At 37.6% G+C, this 21,991-nt stretch overlaps 1 protein-coding gene and 1 long non-coding RNA gene across 3 annotated transcripts in view; one reads left to right on the forward strand and one right to left on the reverse strand.

Moving 5' to 3' along the window:
• The first annotated feature begins 557 nt into the window (after nucleotides 1–557).
• Nucleotides 558–10,849, forward strand: LOC127581205 (uncharacterized). Its single transcript, XR_007957929.1, has 3 exons — nucleotides 558–799; nucleotides 4,018–4,097; nucleotides 10,185–10,849. It is a non-coding gene; the product is annotated as an uncharacterized LOC127581205 (long non-coding RNA).
• Nucleotides 3,364–21,991, reverse strand: part of LOC127581204 (sodium-dependent serotonin transporter-like) — a 54,049-nt gene continuing 35,421 nt past the window's right edge. For both annotated transcript variants that reach the window (XM_052035322.1, XM_052035323.1), the window contains 8 exons: nucleotides 20,266–20,369; nucleotides 17,492–17,619; nucleotides 13,864–13,976; nucleotides 12,499–12,630; nucleotides 11,408–11,507; nucleotides 10,476–10,576; nucleotides 8,173–8,340; nucleotides 3,364–5,605 (listed from right to left, as the gene is read on the reverse strand). In XM_052035322.1, coding sequence (XP_051891282.1) covers nucleotides 5,528–5,605; nucleotides 8,173–8,340; nucleotides 10,476–10,576; nucleotides 11,408–11,507; nucleotides 12,499–12,630; nucleotides 13,864–13,976; nucleotides 17,492–17,619; nucleotides 20,266–20,369 — 924 coding nt within the window. In that variant the 3' untranslated portion in view covers nucleotides 3,364–5,527. The remainder of the gene's footprint in view (nucleotides 5,606–8,172; nucleotides 8,341–10,475; nucleotides 10,577–11,407; nucleotides 11,508–12,498; nucleotides 12,631–13,863; nucleotides 13,977–17,491; nucleotides 17,620–20,265; nucleotides 20,370–21,991) is intronic.

Here is a 21,991-nt window from a genome sequence, read left to right on the forward strand (position 1 = left end):
TTTAGAGGAACGGGTTCGAGAATCTAAATGATGGCCCTGTCAAAAGTCTAGGTGATTTATTTGCTTGCTTACTCTTTACTTAGTGCACATGATGAATTCTTTTCTATAGTGGACTTGGTAACTTGCATCTAATACTCCGACAGGATGATTGGAGTCAGAGTAGAAAATGCTGGAAACACTCAGCAGGTCAGGCAGCATCTCTGGAAGTTCTGACAAAAGGTTTTCAACCCAACCTGAAATATTAACTTCTTTCACTTTCTACAGATGTTGCCTAACCTACTGAGAAGGCATAGAAGAGGGTTTTTAGCCTGGGACAGATCAGCCATGATCATATTGAATGGCAGGACAGACTGGAGAGGTTGAGTGGCCTACCCCTGCTCTTATTTTCTTACATTATGTTTAGTAATTGCTGCTGTGCAGTGAATTAAGATGATAAGAACCAAATCTAAAATGTTGTGAATTGTCTTTAAATTTCACTTTTTAGGTATTTTTCTCAGTGGGGTGGATGAGGCAGAGGGCTATTACAAGAAATGATTAATTCTGCATTAAATAAAAAAGATGCATATTCTAAATACTTAACCTCTCATTATGTTAGAGATAAACCACTGATGCTTGATCTTTATCCAGTGATGCCTGCCTTAGTAGTGGGTTTGCTGAGAGCCATATAAGGTACTGAGTGTGGCATGTCTTTTGGAAACGGAACTGGATTCCCAACTGTGGCTGTGAATCTGCATGCAACAGGGAGTCAGACCAATTCGGAGTGGTGTGTTAACGGTATGGAAAGCTGAGCTAATGGCAGGTAAGTTTAAAAAAAATATTTGAACTGATGCTATTCTAATTCAGTCATATTCTTGTAGAAAGTAAAAAGCCCGGGTTTTAAGATCACTACACTTGCAGTTGTCCAGATTTTTTACAAAGGTGCTTGTTGCTGTTATTGGAAGTCCAAAACTGTAAAAGGAGCATTTTCTTCCCCTTTCTCCAAATTCAATATTACCCCTCCACTGTCAGCACCACAGAGGAAATTGTGATTTCAAGAACATTAGTTATTTCTGTTCTCCTTCTGGCAGCAGAAGAATAAATTCTCTGGAAAATGGGTAAAAATTATAATGACTTTAATTTCACCGAATTGTTGAACCCGAGTTAGTCAGATAATTCGAGTTCTTGGAGATTTATACAGGTCAACATACCAGCCTTGGTCTTGCCTTTTTTCTCCATAATCACTGAGGTGATCAGCATCAGTGCTATTATCATGAATGAAGTACATTGTATATCTCCAGTCAATAAGAACGTAAGATGCTTTATATCCTGCTGAGATTATCACTTATATCTGACCATCCTTTCCCTGTCACAGGAAACAGATAGTCTTAACGTACAATTCCCTTTCTCATGGATACCAATAGACCATGATTTTAAATTCACTCATTCAAAACTAACTTTTACAAACTAAGTAAAAAAAAAATTAGACTTGTATAAATCTCCAAGAACTCAAATCATCTGACTAACTCGGGTTCAACAATTTGGTGAAATTAATTTAAAATGAACAAAAGAATTTGGTGCAGGAGTAGGCCACTTGAGTCTACTCTACCAAACAGTAAGATCATGGCACCATTTACCCACAGTGACCTTTCAGCCCCTTGCTTATCAAGAATTCTATATACCTCTGTCTTTAGGATACTCATAGACTGCTTCCACTGCACTTTGAAGAAGTTTCAAAGTTTCACAACCCTCAGAGAAGAAAAACTCAACTTTTAAAGGGGTGTGCCAATTTTTTAACTGATCTTAGTTCTAGATTTTCCCACAAGAGGAAACCTACTTTATACATTTACCCTGTCTTGCCCCCCCCCCCCACCCCTGAGATCTATTTTTCATTAGTTGTTTCTCATTCTCCTAAAACCCAGCAAATAAAAGTCTGTCCTATCCAAATTTTCCCCATAAGACAACTGCTTCCAAATAAGGAGACCAATACCAATAACGTTACACCAGATGTGGTCTTTCTATTGCTCAATGTAACCAAAGCATATCCTCCCAACTCTTACTCAATTCTCCTTACAATAAATAACAATATTGTTAAGCTCTCCTAATTACATGCTGTTTCTGCATGCTCGCCTTTTGCAAATTATGCACACACTCAGATCACTAGTCGAATAAGATTTATTTTACCAAAATGGGTAATTTCACATTTTCACACATTATACCTCAGTTGCCAGATCTTTGCCCATTCGGTTAACCTATCTATATCCCTTCGTAGGTTATGTCCTCTTCACATCCTATTTTCCTATCAAGTATGATTTCTCTTTCATAAAACCATGCCAACTTTGCACAACTTAATTTTTTAGTGCCTCCTATAACATCTTTAATAATAGATTCTTACATTTTCCCAATAATAGGTGTCAAGGAGTTGCACGATGCAACGAACAATCTGCTGAAGGAACACAGCAGGTCGAGCAGCATCTTTGGGAGGAAAGGAATTGACAATGTTTCAAATTGAAATCCTGTATCCTTTCCTCCCACAGATGATGTTCAACCCACTGAGTTCCTTCAGCAGATTGCTTGTACTCGAGATTCAGCATCTGCAATCTCTCATGTCTTGAGTTGCATTTGACATTTTCTAATCTAATGGAATCCTCCCTGAATGTAGGGGATTTTAAAACCCAAGAATGAGGTCTATCAACACTCTCATGTGCTATTGTATATGATGAGATGTCACAAATAAAGTTTTATGCCAATTGAAATGTACAGTAAGTGACATAAATGTAACAGATTGAAATTAATGCTGTGGTGGAGGAAACTACTAAAATGTAGCTGCAGGTGGTCAAGGAATTCATTGCCACGCAAGGTGGAAGTTTCTGCTTTGCGAAAAGGAGCAATTCATTTTGAAATGTAGTAAGAGTGTGCAATACCTTCCTTCTGTCTTTCTGTGGAACTACAACAATAATGGACTAAAAATAATGGGGAATGAAACCTTGTTTGCTCCTATTGGATGGGATTGTGCCCTCAAATAATGGAACGTCTTAAAATATTTTAAAAATTTGGAGGATAGATGAGTGTTGTTGCTATTACCTTCTCAGTGTTTCAAAACACTTCATATCAAATCAAAAGGTCAAAACTAACTCAGATTATTTCCAAACACACTATTTTCATAGGAAAATAAACTTTAAAAATGTTTGTTTATGAAAACAAGTACATGTAAGAAGAAATGAAAATTCCCATTTTGTAGAGATTAAAAATCATAAATAGCTTGAGGACATCAAGGATGAGCATGAATCAGCAAGAGTCCACGCGGTTTCTACTATATGTTCAAATGTGTTGGGTTGAAAAAGTAGTGCTAACTAATGGAAATGATAAACTTTATTTAATAATCATGTAAAATGATACCTGTAACAGGAGGCATACATCTGCATAAATACTACAATTTAGAAATAATTTGCATACAAAAGCTGGACAAATACATTGGTCAGTTACACATGAATAGCAGTTTCAATAAATTTACAGACTTGAGCAACAAATACAGTAGATGTACAAAAATGGCTTGATACAATCAGTTCCAGATCAATCTCACAAACATGGAAATACTATCAGGTTTGTGCCCACTATGTATTTGAGGTTAATCTGTGAAGGATTTATAGGCCACTAGATGGAGCATTTTGCTGCACTATAAGTAAAGTCTTTCAGATGTACATCTCATAAGCTAGCCAACTTTTACAATATTCACGTTATGTCTGAGTAATATCAAATTAAGTTTACATACAAATATATTCTGATGCTAACAATCCTGGCTCGAAATTTTGACTGCATGGCAACAAACCCCAAAGAGAATATTTATATTAAGGGGACATTTTCGCCCGTGCCAATTAATTCTAGTTCTGCACTGTTTGTTAGACATCCTGTCTGGTGCAGGAGTATTTTTTATTGATTTTCATTAAACTACTTTTGATCTTGTGTCTAACCTGTTTCCTGTTGGTACAAGTAACAGTAATGGCAAGGGATACAGCAGCTAATTCATTGTGTCCTCTCTAGCTATTGCAAAGAAAGTGGCTTACATTAAAAAGCAAATGACAAGAACACACATTGCTGGATGATGCGAGAAGAGAAAACAGGTAAGTGGGGAAACAATTACAAGTGTATTTTTTTTTTACTGCATCAGACCAAGCTGCTTTTGACAATATCGTGACTTATATGAGAAATATTGCCCTTTAAAGGGTATGGACAATACAACAAAGTAATAACTGCAATTTCAATCTATTCTATTTGTCTTTTTGCAATAAGGCTTAATATTCTTATTGCAAAATTAAACTTTCATCTCAAGATGGAAAACTTTGTTCGATCATGAAGTCTTTGACTAATCATTTGCAGTGGTTGTTGAGGACAAAAAGCATTTAATAGATAATTAGAGTAAGTATGGATCTCTTGCTGCTTTTATTTGCCATCCCTGGGATGAATAGAAATGAGTAAATACAATATAAATTGTGAACAGGTCATTCAGATGTACAAGAATAACTATTATATTCACCATCTGGCTGCAAAATAACTTATTTTGACTATCCTGGCCAACATTTATCTTAGAACCCCGCATCACGTAACTAACATTGTTTAGTTATTGTCATGTTGTTTGAGTGAGTTTGCTGTGCCCAAAATGCCTGCAAAGCAGTTTGGTGTCCAGAAAATTTGATTATATGCCATCCAGCAATAAGGTTACTATATATCTCATTTAACTTTTTGACACATTTACATTAAAATACTAATGCTGTTTGATGAGAAAGCACTGAAGTACCCAAATCTGTCTTATATTGGAATGCCTTGTAAAAATTATATTATTCATTTCTTGCAAAACATTTAAAACAGAAAATCCACTTATTTTATCAAAACAAATGTTTACTATCTCTTCCAGTTATCTTTCTTTGAGTGACTTTGAATGTTTATTTATTTAGAAAACTTAACTTAAAAAATAAGGCACCCAGAACACAGATGTGAAGTAATATCTTCACAGATTAAAAATGAAAAATATACAATTTTAAGCAAGTATACAAGGCATAACTTCAAGTAAACATTACAGTCCAACAAAAATTCAGCTTGCATTCAATGCAAATTTATAATTAACCTTGAAATGGGGCTTTGAAAGGTTGGTCATGAAAAAAAATTCTGATGTTGTATTTCAATGAAAAGTTGCTTATCTATAAATACAAATATTATTTTCCCAATTAAAATACACAAAGCTACATTATAGAACGTAGAAACAGTCTGCAGTCACTAGGTATTCATTCTTTTTATAAAGAGTAGCCCAATGGGCAGTAAGGAGAAACTGGAATGTTTATCATTAAGTTTACATTTGTGTTTGAATATGTTTATATCAATACTTAATATGTACCAGTACAATATGAAGGAAATACTGATATCACTAAAGATGTAGCTTGAGGCTCACTCTGAACATGTGTGTCTTATTACTCTGGGTTCAGATTTTGATCTTGCAATACCATTTGCTGATCTGAGCAGTCAGTCCAAGAAGTTAAGAACACATATAATGGCTGTTTTAAATAGCATTCAGATGGATACCAGAATTAGGAGTTCCATTTTCTTCAACTTCAGGAGTTATGCTTCTCAAGATCCTCTGTAAAAACAATCAAAAACACATTACAAGAGTTAGAGACACAAGAGACTACAGATGCTGGAATATGGAGCAAAAAAAAAAAGCTGCTGAATGCACTCAGGCTGAAGGCAGCATCTATGGACAGTGGATGTTTCAGGTTGAGACCCTTCATTTGGTCCAGTTACTTTTGACGTACATTAGCAAATTACCATTCATGGAAACAACTTTATATACACACAAAATGATTTGTTCAGGCTTATAACAAACCAAAACTGCTGGCACTTCTCCTTTAAGTGCCACTGAGTTTGGGACTTCAGCACACATGCAGTAGTACTGAACTTGCTGGTCAGGTTTTGCTGGCAATTTCCTGACTGCTCCAGCCTTCACACAAGCACTGGAGGACCAAATTGCTGAAATACTCCACCAGTTTTGCCATGCCTCAAGAACAGGTTTCTTAATTTGAATAGAAAGGAATGGATGAGAGGAACCTGGGTATTTATTTTTAATTACTTAAGTTTGCTTAAATGTTCTTAATTGTTTACAACCATTTTAAGTTCCTAAGGCATCTTAACTTTTTTCTGTTAAGTCTCTAGATGTCAAGGATATTTAGAAATATTCAAGGACCTTGATAGATTTGCTGGTTAAACCTGGGGGTAAGGCTTAGCCAGTTGTAGAGTGTCTAAATAGTTGGATGCTGTTTCAGAGGTGGGCTTGTTCTGCGGTTGATTTGCCACTCAGAGTTGTCTAAGGATTGGACAACAACAACTACAGTGGATTCAGAAACGACAACTTCATACTTGCCACGCAAGTCAGCAGTGAGCACAGACTGCAAATTCTGGCCCAATATAAAATAACAAGAGAATTATCTTTCCAGTGATCACCAAGGGTGGTATGGTATAGCTGAACTGTGTTCAATAGACATGTTTTACTAACTACAGTCTAATATCTGCCTGGTACCTATTATAACACAGAAACACATTAGCTACTGAGTCAGCCACTATTTCTTCAGGAAACAACAATTGCTGGGCTTATCTTCTTGCTCTGTATTCTGCAACGGGCACATTGTCGAGGTTCTTTTGCCTGTGTTCTCACTCTCGAACTGCTCCCATTCACTCAGTGACCAGATAACTTTGTTTACAGCTCATCCCCATGGTCACCCAGTTTTAACCCCAGAGACATTTCCCCCCTCCCTACAGCTTAAGCAGCTTCTTTTGTCTCCTTTTCAGTTCTGACGAAGGGTCTCTGACCCGAAACGTTATCTGTTTCTTCTCCCACAGATGCAGCTTGACCTGAGTATTTCCAGCATTTCCCGTTGCAAACTGGTATTAGTTGCTTCACAATATAAATTGCTGAAGCTTTCTGGAAACTTTTGCAGCATCGCTCTCTTAAGAATACAACCCAAAACACTTGTGAAACTTTTCATCAAGTTAAATGTAGAACCCATCAACTATTCCATAGTGAAGTGAATGGCACACTGTGATTGTTAGGTTTAAGGGTTAGGAGGGTGCTAGCCTTAATCTTTAGCTGAAGGTGCTGGACAACAACAACTTCCTTTAATTGGCAGCTTAGTTGTAGGAAAAGAAAAAGGCGTCTGCTGTTGCTGTGTAGGAGTCGTACTTAATACGGGAGAAATGTATTAGCATTGTTTGAGATCTGATCTGAATGGACCAAGAGCAATAACCACTCAGGAAAAAATGTTCAAGTACTATAAAAGCAGACAGACAACAATTTCCATTGGAATGTTATCCTGACTTGCATTGCTACACCAGCCCATGAAAACTTGCAGCTGGTGTTTTCACTACTGTAACTTCTACCCAAAATGATGATTTATCAGCTGTAAGGACTGGTTCCCTTTAGCTGCAAATATCGATCTGTTCTGTCTTATCAGATCAGATAGATTTAGGAAAGTCAAATGTTGTGAAACTAGATTGTGTATGAATGGAGTTGGGATCAGACTTGAAATTATAGTCCAACGTACAGATAAGAGTGCTACCAACTAAACAAAATCAACCAAAGTAGGTAAATATTTGAGTAATTCAGATACATGGTCTGTGCTGAATTAGCTGATCTCAGGGTGCAGTTTATGTCTGTAAAGTTAGGTTATGAAAATCAATTGTGCTTATTGTTCTACAGCAACACCTTGGTAATTTGTGTGAGAACAAAATAGAAATGGCAGCACTATGGAGTTCAAATGCAATAGATTTGTTTCCTCTTTTACCATCAATAATCTTAAACCTGTACGCTGGATCAAGATGATTCTTAATAATGAGGCTGTCCAGGATTACACAAGTCCCAAAATTGAGAGAAACAGTACTCTCTGACCAAGGCTCTATACTAACAGTAGGACTATGGGCTGAGCAAAGCTAATACAGAAGGGTGTTGGATATTTATAGAAAATTTTTCAAAGAGGTTCAGCAGAGAAGGGGAAAGGCCTGAATAGGAAGAAAGTATACAAATCCATTCTACATCCAGAGTATTGAACACATCTCTTAAAATAATAAGCAAGAAACCATTGTTAGAGTTCCTTTCTGTGCCAATTAGTAAACTTGAAATATCATCAAGTATTTAGTTGAATGTCTGCCACGTACCTGTTTAAATGTCCCTGGAGTAATTATAATTTTGTAAACCATATAGGATGGAACACAGATAACTGATGAAACGCCCAGGCAGTAGCCAATCACTGCAGTCCAATAAGGGTAGGTGTAGTCAAAGAGCTTAACTTCCAGCTGAGTTGACAGGAAACTGACAATGATGAACTGTTGAAAAATAGGACAAACATCAATGAAAAGAGAGAAGCAAAAACAAATCCAAATACATGCGCAACTGAGTAGAAGGAAAATAAATAGCGATGCCAAAAATTGTAAGTTTCCAATCAGTTTGATATGCCATTAAGCATTCACACAAGTAGGATTTGACAAAAGAACAGTGAATTTGGCAAGAAATATGTGCAGATGTGTTGAATGTTAACATTTAGTTTATATTGAGAGCTTGCAGATCAGACCTAACATGGGTAGATACTGTTGAGTTTCCTAAGACACTTCCAATTTATAATTCTAAATTAATTCCACATCCAAAAGATTCTTTTTCAAAAGCAGTATAGTTATAAGTAATTACCCTGTTCAATATTGTTCACCTCCATTTTATTGCCAAATTGTATTTGTGATGAAGCACAAGAAGAATGTACTTTTTTTTTAGTTTTAGAAATGCTTTGAGTAAAGATTTTCAATATACCTTAACTCGCATCCAGCCCAGTTCTGATGCAGGGCCTCGGACTGGAAGCATTGGTTTCTATAGGTGCTAACTAACTTGCTGAGTGTTTCTGGCATCTGCAGTTTTTTTTTAAAAAACCTTTAACACAAATCTCCTAATGCTGACTTTTTAAAATTTCACTATCAAAGTGATTCCTAGTTGGACAGAGCCTTGCAGCATTCTCAGAGGGGATATCCTGTTTAGTGGGAAGCTGCTATATGTTACACCTTAGGAAACAGCTCTTGCCACCAGATGTATGATAAGTAGCCAAGGAGCAGGGGCATGAGGTGATACAGGAAGAGAAAAGAATAAGGCAACCTAAACAGCCCTTTTCTTCTCAGACTTTCTGAAAATCATAACTAGTGCAATAGCATTAAATACAATTTCAATTCCTCAACTGCTCCAGGCCTTGCACTCACTCTGATGCCGACTATCACAGCTTGGCAACACTACAAAACAATAGTTAGCAAACTTTCAAAACCAATTTTATAAATGAGAGCAAGTCAACCAACATCATTTAGTTCATTCCCTCATTGCCTGTCCTATTGCCCCAATGCAGCCTTGCCCTGTTGCTGTGGAAGATTGACAACCTTCCGTGGAGGTGGGTGCAGATAGCCCTAGAGGTTAGATTTGTTCAGCTCCAGTCCTAGAAGGCCTGGTAGGGCAGCACTAGTCTGGGTATCTTGGCTGGCAGACAGCAAGGAGAGGCAGGGATGAGAGAACTTGTGGAGAATATGGGCCGAATATTGTCAATATTGCATTTTGTGGGCAGGGCTTGTTCTGAAGAATTCCTCTCAATTCCAAAATGGAACAGTTGCTTCCTCTGATTGAGGAGGCTGGTACTATGTGTGGATTAAGATTTGGTTTGAAGATATTGTCATCTTCAATAGTTTTAGCACAGTGCAAGGTCCCATAGACAGCAAGGTGAAAAGTAACCAGGAAGCCTGCTTTTTAGTGATATTGATTGGATTAACAGGATAAAAATTAGCCTGGGAATCCTCCTGTTTAAAAAAAGCCATGGAATCTTTTACATCCATCTAAATAATGGTGGATACATATTTCCTTTAATTTTTAAGTCAAGAATAAGGTTTTAACTCCCTACTTGGACAAGCATGAGGCTAATACTTAACGTTATGAAATGTTCAAAGGCACATCTTCCGGAGCCATAGAGAAAAATTGCATTGCCACGGCTGTTATTATGGTTAAGATGTATTGTAATGAACTGATGTATCAAAGATAGATTTCACCAACACAGATGAGAAAGGCAAAAAAGCACTCATTAAAATAGATTTGTTTTTAAGGTTCTCAAGTCTGTTTGCTGAAGTACATTCAATGATCTCTTTTCCAACAGCTGTCGTTGATTCTGCATGAAATGAATTGTTACAGTCCAATTTCACTGGGTAGAAACCTACAGCAAGCATCTGTTTTCACATTTGGTGCTAACCAGGATGCATGGAAAGAACATTTTGATCAGGCTGGGATTTAAACAGCAATATCAAAGTCCTGGAGATAACATTCCTTCAGACAAAATCCCTGTTAATAACAAGCTAGGAAATGCTGTTACTTTCCCATACTCTGATACAAGTGGTACAAAGTAACAACCCAAGGAGGAATTCATAACAAGCTGGCCAAATCATCTTACCAGAAGGAAAAGTGGGCTAATAACAACCCAGCATATCTGCCAGAACAAGCCTGGACTGAAACCAAGCATCTCTTTAATATCCCGGCAAAAACGTTTCATTCCTAAAACAAGAAGAAGAGAAAAAGTGAACATGAAACAAGCCCAACAGTTCAAAGTTCTGATTAAGGATCTCCAACCTGAAACACTGAGTCCATTTCTCGTCACACAGATGTGGCCTGATCTGCTGAGTATTTCCAGCATTTTCTGGTTTTTTTTTCGTTCAAAGTTTGGTTGTTGACTATCCTTCATTTACATTAACCCATGTGATACAGTAATCCCACGTGAGAATACAACAACAGATTTAAACTATTTGAAGTTTGACTAGTCCCAGCAAAATCAAGCCATCCAGTCCTGGCTACATTCATGTGATGGGATTAAACCAATTACATTATTACTGCTTATGAGTAGCATAGTGTAATTAATGAATCATGTAATACTCAGTCCAAATTTTTCATCAGCGCCCTCTTATTCCACTTTTCTGACTTACTTTTCCTAACTTTATCTTGTTAATGCCATTATTCTATCCTTTGATGAAGCACCCACCCCTCATAACTGGCTTTATTGTTAGCCCGAATTTTACAAAAATTTATATGGAAATAGCAGCCTGGAACAGGACTTTTCCCCCAAATTGATCTATACTTGTTAGCTTCCCCTTCTATTTCATCTAATCCTGAGAATATTTCCTCCTTTTCTCTTTTCTCCTGTGTTACTTAAAGCTTCCTCTACTTTAAAGCATTTGTTCTATTTAATCTCCCCATTTCCTTTTTGGATTTATAAAAGACTATCTTGTAATTACAGTTCCAAGTTTTAAACTTCCTGTTAGTGGAAATATCCAATCTTTCCCCAACTCATGGCATTTCAGATCAATCTTTCCCATGTGTAGAGTTACTTACCATAAAACCAAGACACAGCTATTGACTCCAGAAACACCACACCAATAATAGCAGCTCCTGTAGCATATTCTTCAAAGAATTTCACCACATATGCCCCACCCTGAAATGACAGAAGTAAATGACACTTTGCTGTGAAAGCACTGCAAAGCACAGGAATGTTAGCATAAAAATTCAGTGACATTATTGGACCTGAATTTCAGTAGCAGAGTATAATGCACGTACATTTCTATATTGCTTGCTTAATGCAAACAACTGAAGATGATGAATTTCTGACACAATGCATTTATATTAAAAACTTATGACTACCTTCAATTGACTTATTTTCCTTCAGTGGGTTTGTTAAATAATAATGGAACTGCTTCTATTTAGCACATGCTTTATTTTATTGGTACAACTCTGATTAGGTATAGAAAGTGGATTCCAAGTGGGATTTCAACTCTTTACCCAATGGAAATCAGGTGGAACAGGATCCATTTTCATTTATCTGCACCAATAAAATAAATAGAAAACCAAACCACTTTCTATTTTGGTTGCTTACGGTCATTAACTCAAATCTTGTTTGCCTAAATAGTATTGTCTAATTTACGATTATGTAATCAGGTTTTGCATTATTGGAATCCAAATGCTCCCTTCATTATATTTCATTAAAATTAGGATAAAAGGAACTTTTAATTTGTTTACAGCCCAAAATATGGCCACTTGGGACAGCTCTTCACCACAGCAGTTCAAAGCTAATTCCTTGCCCTGTCCTTTCCTCACAGCTCTTCTGCTTCAAATGTTTGACTCCATAAGAGAATAACATTAAAGAAAAGTTTTCAGTTTGCTTGCAAACATAAAATTCTTCAGATTGCTGAAGCTAAAATAAAGATATGAAATACTAAACAGGTTTCAAAATTAGGGATAAGTGAATTGTCCCTAGTGTATCATGGTGAGTATTTTTGCAAAAAGTAAACTGTGATAAGGCAAAGTGCAAACCATGTTTGCTTAATTTATAAATTACTGCAGAACAGTAAATATATCCCAAATTTGATTAGAAGGCAAGGGAAGTCACCTGCAGTTCACCATGATTAAAATTAAACTTTTGCACTTACGAATGTGAGGGTGCTCATAGCTCCCAAAAAGCAAACCACAACCAGGCCAAGCACAACCCATTCGCGGTGTTTTCTAAATAACACTGAATATTCATCCAATACTGCCGTTATCACTCCTTCCAGACCTGCAAACTAAAAATTAAAAACAAAGACATCTTACCAAAATAATAAGCATGAAGATTTTTATCACTATGAATTACAAGTAGAACATCACATAGCAACTGTCACTGTGCAATTAATTTTGCATATATTGTCATTACTGTAATATAATCTTGTTTATGGTTATGTATAATAAGTGAAAAAAGCCAGTAATGACTTGGATATGAGAGTAATCAGTTTTAAATATTTATTTATCAGATATCTTCAGGTTTTCAGAAACTAAACCACAGGTGGACAATAGAAGGCAGTTTCTTTGCTTACCCAACACACACCCCAGTGTTTACTTCCGAGTTCGAGGCATAATGCAGCCAGGAAATGTAGAATACACACCACTACACAATGTATCAGGTAAAAGGAATAAAGGCCCAAGCTGTCCACCAACATTGCTCTCTTAGTCTGAAGTTCTTCTGTATAGATTACCAGTCAAAATGAGGTGGAAACTAATGCAATTATGCATTATAATTATGATTCAACAGAACTCAAAAAGCACAAGTCATTTGATTACAAGTCCTCCCCAGGTTATGGACACCCTGTACATACAAGCGAGCATTTCGGAGACCAGTGGGATGGATGGGGGTGGTTTTGCTGGCATCTTCTGCCAGGTGTCTTCTCCCCCCACCCAGCCACCTCCCGGGGGGGGGGGGGGGGGGGGTGGTGTCAGGTGGAGCCGAGCAGAGCTGGGAGCGCTGAGCAGACTCGCTCACTCACCAAGTCAGTGAGGCTGGCTGGCAGCCACTCTTCCTGCACCTGCTCACTCTCCTGTCACGGGTATTTCTGTGATCCGCTCTGACACCCTGTTTTTGTGCATTTCCGACTCGCTAACAGTTTGGGTTACGAACAGTTCGGGTTATGAACAGTTCTCAGGAAAGGAACCGTGTCGTGACCTGGGGACTGCCTGTACTTCTATTGCAAATATCCCAGATAACTTTCCCAGATTGTTTTCAAAAGCACAATTGCAGCTCTTTTCAACTCTGGCAAAGCATAATGAAAATAAACACAGCTAGATTCAAAGCTCAGTGCAGTGTGGATTCAGATGTCAGGAACATTTTGTTTCAATAAGTTACAAGTGAACGTTTAATGTCTTAGTGCAAACCTCTTCAGCAAAAACAAATTTATGCAAGAATATCTGTTTAGAACCATGTTGAAGTACAAAATTAATTCATCTTATTAAACCATAGAGACTTTAGCAGATGCCTAATTGCTTACCGTGCTGTCTAAACCCAAAGTGATCAGCATTAGGAAAAATATTATGGCAAAAAACGTTGATGCAGGCATGTTGGCCATTGCCTCTGCGTAAGTGATGAAAAGTAGACTGGGTCCTAAAGGCAGGGGAAAAGATATAAATGATTACTTAAAGATAATATTGGTTCCTTACAGATCAAGACACAGAAGTTACATTGGGAAGTAAGGAAATGACAGAAATTAAACAAATGGGTGTGTATCCACAAAAGGAGACATTAAAATCTTCCAGAAATAGTGAACAGCAACAGGTCTGGAATGAATGAGAAGCTCAAAGAAATGAGCACTAGTTTAAACAAAAGTGTACAAAAATTACAAGAGCTGAAAGCCATTAAGTCCCCAGTACCTGATAACTCACATTCCAAGGTTTTGAAAGAGATGACTATGGAAAACAAAAATGATGAACTGGTTGTCATCCTCCAAAATTCCATACATTCTAGAATGATTGCTTCAGATTTAGAAGGTAGCAAATGTAACTCCACTATTTAAGTAAGGGAATAGAGTGGAAGTGGGAAACTCAGCCTAATTAGTCTGAAATCAACAGTAGGGAAAATGCTTGGATCTACACTAAGTGGTAATAGGGTTAGGAGTAGGTTTGGAAAATAATAACAGAATTCAACAGAGTCAAGATGGATTAATGAAAGGGCAATCATGTTTGACACAACTGATATATGTTGTTTTGAGGCTGTAACTATCAAAACAGGCAAGAGGAAACAAACCAGTGGATGTTGTGTATTGGGACTTCCAGAAAGCCTCTAAGTTGCCCCACAAGATGTTATCAAACCAAATTTGAACACATGAAATTGGATGCAGAGATCCAAAGGCAGGTTAAAATAACTGGTCAGGACAATATCGTGAAGAAAAACATTTCAGGTCATTCACTTTTGTTGTCAAAATAGAAAAACACAGTAATTTTTAAAAGATGAGAGATTGAAAGGTGTAGCGAGGGACCCAAGTGTCCTTGTACACAAATTACAAGAAGTTAACATACAGGTGAAGCAAGCAACTAGGAAGGCAAATGATTTGTTGACCTTCACTGCAAGAGAATGAGAGTAAAGTCCCTTCACTGAAATTATATCAGGATCTTTGAGACCATTATGTATTGTGAACAGGTTGGTCTTCCTCCCTAAGAAAGGAGATACTTGTAATAGAATCAATGCACACAAAATGCTGGAGGAACTCAGCAGGTCAGGCAGCATCTATGGATGGAAATAGAGTCAACATTTCGGGTCAAGACCCTTCATCAGGACTGAACAAAGGTCATCAGATTGTTTCCTAGGAATGGGCAATTGTCTCAGAGAAGATCAAGCAGACTGGCCCCAATCTCTAAAACTGAGAGGATTCTCATTGAAATAGTCACATACCTCGGCAGGGTAGATGCAGGGATGAACTTTCCCTTGAATAGAGTGTGTAGAACCAGGTGTCAGTATAAGGGGTCAGGACTGAGATAAAAAGAAATTTCTTCACCAAGTGTGCAGTGAATCTTTAGAATCATCTGCCAAAGAGTGCTGTGGAGGCTCAGTCATTGGAAAAGCATTTACCCAAATTAAACAACCAATGCACAGGAGACCACTCAGCCCATTTATTATGTGCTAGTCCTATTTCAGTGATTCTGTCCTTTGCATTCCCCTGCTCATTCCAAAGGATCTTGGAAAATTATCTGCTTGGGCCACATTTTTTAAACAAAAGCTCCAATTCATTGTAATTCGAGTATCAGCTATGTTGGAGCTGATCCAGCAGTAGCCAACCTATAGTACAATCTGCTGCCAAGTTAATTAGAATGCTGTGCAATGTGGAGAATCTGCAATGTGGAGAATCAGCAACAGCAGAGCCAATGGCCAGAATTAAAACCCAACGCAATATGATGGCACTGGATCAGTTAATAAAAGATGTTTAAGGTTGATGAGTAAAAGCAAGCCTAAATTTAAATCACTGAGCGCAGTCACCTGGAGAACTATTTTTTATAACTGTCTGATTAATCCTCCAGATAGAATTCCGATGAACATTCCCTAACCTAATCCTTCCCACCAAGGATGAAAAAGAAAAATCAGAAACCTATACCTTAAATAAGTCAGCCTGTCTGCAATCCCTGCATAATGTCGGATTTATAGCATGAAATGAAATAAGACGCCAGTGACCTCCAATGACCACATTCAAAACACAATCTGCACTACACATTGAAGAAAATGTGATACTTGAATGGTAGTTTAATGTTGGGAAGTGACAGGCAACTCCCTGTCACTTCTGCACTGGAACCACTGATCTTACAGTCCTCCATTTCTGTACTTACCTGCTCTTCAGTTTGGAAGCTGGCTGGACCAATGGGGTTGCTCACCCTTCATCAAGCCAGCCATCTGACAGCCCTCACAGTTCTGTTAGGAGCTAGGAATTTCCTGGTCCTTGTGTTGGTTGGTGACTTCCACTAGCAGTGATCCAAGTTCTGCCAAGATTTTTCAACACACCTGGACAAATGAGTGGTGGGAGTGTGACCCCAGAAAGGAACAGGTTCTCTGGCTCAGTCTGAGATTTGGGAAAGTTGAGGTAGCGTGGGAACAGGAGAGAATGCAACTAGAAGCCCTGCTACTCTATTGGAGTTATTGAACCATATTATAAAAAAATCTTTTAAGTGTCCCAAGAGGTCTTTGCTTTCTTTTACAGATTTAAAATGGAAAATATACTTTAATCATCAGGTTTAGATGTCAATGAAAGAATCCTGCTTCAGGTAGTGGGACACAAGACTAAAAATTATTGTTGACTATATTGACAGACAGAAGTTCCAACAAATTATGACACAATGTTTGTAATGGTTTAAGTCATTCATGCCAGTTTTCAGCATAAAAAGTGTATACCATAGACATATTCCCTTTCATTGCCCCTCAGCAGGGCATAAATATTGAGAAAATTCATGCAACGGTATTGGATGCACTGAGTTCTGCAGTTTCTCAAAATGCATAGCCACCTCTTTTCAGTAACCACCAACACCATTTAGACTAATTTAAGATCTTCTGCTCCTTGTTACACATTTTTAGAGAGCCTGACAGATGTTCTGGTTATAAAAGCAGAGCAGTCAATCATTTTACTCATTTATCAATGGCAAATGTGTAATTGCATCTATTTGATTATAGTACTGACTCGTTAGCCATTCCCAGCTATTTATTTTTATGATACGTCAGATATTAGAGAGAGATAATCAATGCCTTATAGATAGTTACAGATCTGATTCTATATTTACTTTTTGTAACTACTCTAAGATTTAATTTCCAGGTGCACTATTGAACTGCAAATTGTTTAAGTCAATGCATAAATCGCAATGGTCATTTGTTTTCATGCTTCTTTCAAGAATAATGTTGAGGATAATTGGCTGTTTCCTACAGTGCACATGTTTGTCTTAGGTCAGATGGAGCCTCCATCCATCTCAGAAACAATATGACAAATTAACCCAATAAATAATTTCTTTGTACTTGCATATCAAAAAACATTTTAAATTTTAAAAATACATTACACAACACTTCCAAGAAGTCATTCTGGAGAATACAATTAGAAACCTAATAACAAGTAGCAATAGGTGTACACCACATTTGCAATGTTATCCTACCGATATCTTTGGCCACATCAGCTACCTCTTCATTCCTCCTTTCTGCCATATACCCAAGGATGGTAAAAATAACACAGCCAGACAAGAAACTGGTCAAGCAATTCACAGTGCTGGTAACCAATGCATCCCTAAAGCAAGAAAACAAAGAAACAACCCATTATCTGAATTTAGTTTAGATGTTCATATTTTACCTACTCAGAGTCATACAGTACTGAAGCAGATTCTTCGGCCCACCATATCCATGCTGACCATTAAGTTCCTGTCTATGCTTATCCCATTTACCAGTACTTGGTCTGTAGCCTAGTGATACACATGATCGTCAGGACTACCAATTAGGACATTTTCCAAATGTTGTTCTTTCCTAGCAGTGTAAACACTTACAGCTCCAGGTTAATGTATACTAACCTCAGTATGAGCTGTTAAGCAGTTTGCACACGAAAACAAGGGTCTGAGCTCTATTCATTAGCCTTTGTCACAATTTTAAATTGAGAATCATGAAAAATGGAATCAGAAAAATTGTACTGCACAGCTGATGTTAAGTAGCATTACAACGCAAGACCATGAAATTGAGTTCTGGGGACAGTTAGCAGACATTAGCATCATCTTCAGGATTATTAAGGGTTACTCTGATTGTGAAGAACTCAGGTGACCTTAAAAATTAAAATAATGCAAAAGGTGAATATTCATCAGTACACTGTGATAATGGGAAAATTCATGAGGTGCCAGAATAATACACAAAATACTGTGTTTGGCTACAACCAGATGAAAGGTACATTTTGCGTTCTGGATGGACTTCCAGTATATTTGCCTGATGACAATTAAATGAGATTCACTCTTCTACTTTTTTCTGGAACGGGTACAATCCCTGGTGAGCTATTCATGATGGTGTTTAATCTCTTCCTTAACTTCATAATATACTCCCAATATAAGCAGTTAATATGGTGGAAATGACATTAGATGTATACATTAATACAAGGAATTACTTTTTTTTCAAAAAAGCACCTAACAGTCCAAAAATAAAAACAATAGCCTGGATCAAGTTTTCCTGCAGCTGGCTGTTTTATAGAGAGCTAACCATCTGCAATACACCAATACATATGATTTCCTGCTTTGCCATTGGATTCACAGTGATTCCAGAGGCAAAGCACTGGCAGGTGGAGCAGAACATGGCTTGCCCCACTGATGGGGGATGTAGACTGCAACCCCAACCTTGTGAATAAAGTTGTGGTGGTAAATAGTTTACTTATCTTAATTTCTTTTAACAGTTTAGAATAGAGGTAATTCCCGAGTTACGGCGAGATGGGTTGCATTCCTAGAAAGTGGTCCATATTACAATTTTCTGTAACGTGAAGCCATGTCATCTGCGCATGTGCCAAGAAATATGAGTCGCAAAGAATTCATTTATTTACTATTTTTTCCTCCACATAAATTCCGAGAGAATGAATTTCATTCTGTACCTCAAATTTTTGGGTAGTGGTTTGTGAATTCTGTAAGGGCAAACTTCCTTAACCCGTATGTCCAGAAAGCAGGCATTACCCGTGTTTATCACTATTTATTAAATAGATGTGTTAACATTAAGAAGTTTTATTCATTATTCTACTGCTTTTTTAAATATGTAATTCAATCTTACCAGTTCCAAAATTTCTCTCTCCTTTGGAGCTGTTTTTAAATGCCTCTAAAAGGCCTTTGAATCCAGCAAGCTGTCAAGGCCCTCGGCATTAGACACTTGATTCCTGCTCCAAGTATGGGAAGCCCATTGTGTGCGGAGGGACAGCTCAGCTGGCTCTCTGTTTTCAGAGCAGGTTAACATGGGCAGGCACTGCGGGTAGAGAGTTTGGGCAGCAGACCTGATCCAGGTCATTGATGAATGGTCAGTGACTCGAAAGTTTAATTCTACTTCTCTCTCCACAAATCTCACCCAATTTGCTGAGGCTGACTAGAATTTTCTGCTTTCAAGATTTTCTGCAAACATGGTATATTGCTTTTGATTTAGGAGCTATCTTTAAAAAAAGTCATATGGCACAGAAACGAGCCCTTTGACCCATCAAGTCTGCGCTGACCATCGAGCACCCATTTACATTAATCCTACACTGATGCCATTTTATTCTCCTCACTTTCCTATTTTACCACCCTCTAGTGACCAATTAAGCTACCAACTTACGTCCTTAGTTTATGAGATGATCCCATGGGGTTCTGGGGAGAATTTACAAACTCCACACAGATAACACCTGAAGTCAGGATTGAGCCTGGAGCTATAAGGCAGCTCTACTCGCTGCACACCCCAGTGTACAGTACTGCCCCGGTGTATGAGAATATTTTATAATTACACAGTTGAACTCTGCCTCAAAATTCTAATGATATTTCTAACTGATAATTGCTGCAAATTGGTATCAAATTCAGCTCAACTGATGAAATAAGAATGTCCACATACTCTGTTCAATAACTGCTCCTTAACCATGATCCTAGTAAGAAAGTGTTCACCGCATTAATTCACAATGAAATTAGTGCAATGAAGGCTGCACTTTAAGGATGGGGTCATTATTGGGGGACAGGTTTACTTTGTGTCCACCCCTGTTGATAATGATTTTGATCCCAACACTGGTGCCGAAGGTGGAGAATTTTTTTTAAAATATATTTCCCTGTACTGAGCTGCTCTAACCTGTTGGGAGCCAACTTTCAACAAGAAAATTGGAAACAGTTCTAATTGTATAAAACAAGCCTAACCAAGATTTACATGCTAAAAAGAAAATTCACGCATTGTTTTTGAGACTAACATGTAACAGTTGTTGGTGAATTTGTTATAGCTGGCAAACGCCAACAGAACACCAAATCCTGGGCCAAGTGAGAAGAAAATCTGTGTTGCAGCATCTATCCACACCTAGAAATAAAAAAGAAACAGAAGTTACTCAAAATCAAAAAGGCTTACAGTTGCATTTTTTATACATACATAGTTTGAGTTTTTATAGAGATGGATGGAAATAAAGAAAGGAAGATGAATTATTTGTTAACAAAAATTTTTCATCATAAACATAAACAGAACATTATAAACCTTGGAAGAGCATCAGCATTATACTTTAACAAAAATTCAGTACCAAATTCTGGAGAGATATTGATCTTTCCTTTTCTCATTATCCTATCTCTATCCACCAGCTTTAACATAAAACATCCCATTAGAAACCCTTCCACCTCAATCAACCCTCCTTATCATCTCTTTCAATGCAGTTGTTAATTCATTGCCTAATGATATTGTATTTTAGGTAATTTCTGTTCTATCTAAATGTCCCACAGGGCGATAGTGCAGATTGCTCACTCTCTCTTCACCTTTGAAACAACAGAGAAGAGAATCCTCCCTGACAATGGACCCCAAGGTCCATTGTTCTAACACACCGTACGGCTCAGCCTTGGATGTGAATTATAGAATTTTACTCTATGTCAACTGTATTTTTTTTAAACTACACAAAACAATTTTTATTGGCTTTTGTTGAATATTATTGAATGGACACAGCAAAGGGAATAAATCATGCATTATAAAAGGAGAACATGCACGAACTGCAGACTATAATTAACCCTGATGACCTCCACCTGCCCCACATATGCTAATGCCTGCAAATCCTATGTGGGATCATTAATCCACTCAGTACCTACAAAACTGTAACAGAACAAGTCATCTTCAATGCAGAGGGTCTCCCCAAGAATGCAAATCCAATACTCGAACATGGGATTCTTGCTGGCCGTTTCAAACTTATAAAGGGACAATCAAGGAGTAGGGGAACTCGGTTAGCCCACTGATGGCCGAGACCCACCGGTTGCAAATTTTGGTTGAGCCTATGGACAAACTGCACCATCACTAGTTTGAGCAGAAGACTGCTTCCGATACAAATCTGGGTTCCATGACAGTACAAAAGCCAGCATGTAATTGAAAGTTGCGACTGGGAGAGGTGTGTACAGCACACATAATCTGCTTGTGCCAGGCAGTGAACAACCAAACTAGCACTCCTTAAAACTATTCAACCGACATAAGAACAGTGACAGCACCCAGCAGTCGTTCACCAGCTTAAAAAAAGTACTTTTGGATGCTGAGGTTATAAAAGGTAGAGATGCAAATTATTCAGGAGGAAATTATTTTTTTTTGTTTACTAATCTGGAGCTCCGTGAAAGTTGGTACGTTGGCACCAGTAATAAATGGCACCTTGTTTTTCTGCCAAGCCAATCAATACCCTTTTACAGCTATACTGAACTCAAACCAGACAAGTTTAATTTAATTAAAATTACAGATAAAATCTTCAATTAAAGATTGGCACCCAGAGCTTTTATGCATTTCCAAGTAATCAGAGCGACAATAATTTTATGCCATTTTTCCATTTCTTAATCTGGGCTGAGATTTCAGGGAGAGTGTTTGTGATTCTAAGGAATATAATGAGAGGCTTTGACATGAAGGCCAAAAGCTGCCCAATATCAGGTCCTTTAATAACATTACATACACAACCTCTACTAACAACT

Source organism: Pristis pectinata, chromosome 21 (genome assembly GCF_009764475.1).
Source record: "Pristis pectinata isolate sPriPec2 chromosome 21, sPriPec2.1.pri, whole genome shotgun sequence".
Classification (NCBI taxonomy): Eukaryota; Metazoa; Chordata; class Chondrichthyes; order Rhinopristiformes; family Pristidae; genus Pristis; species Pristis pectinata.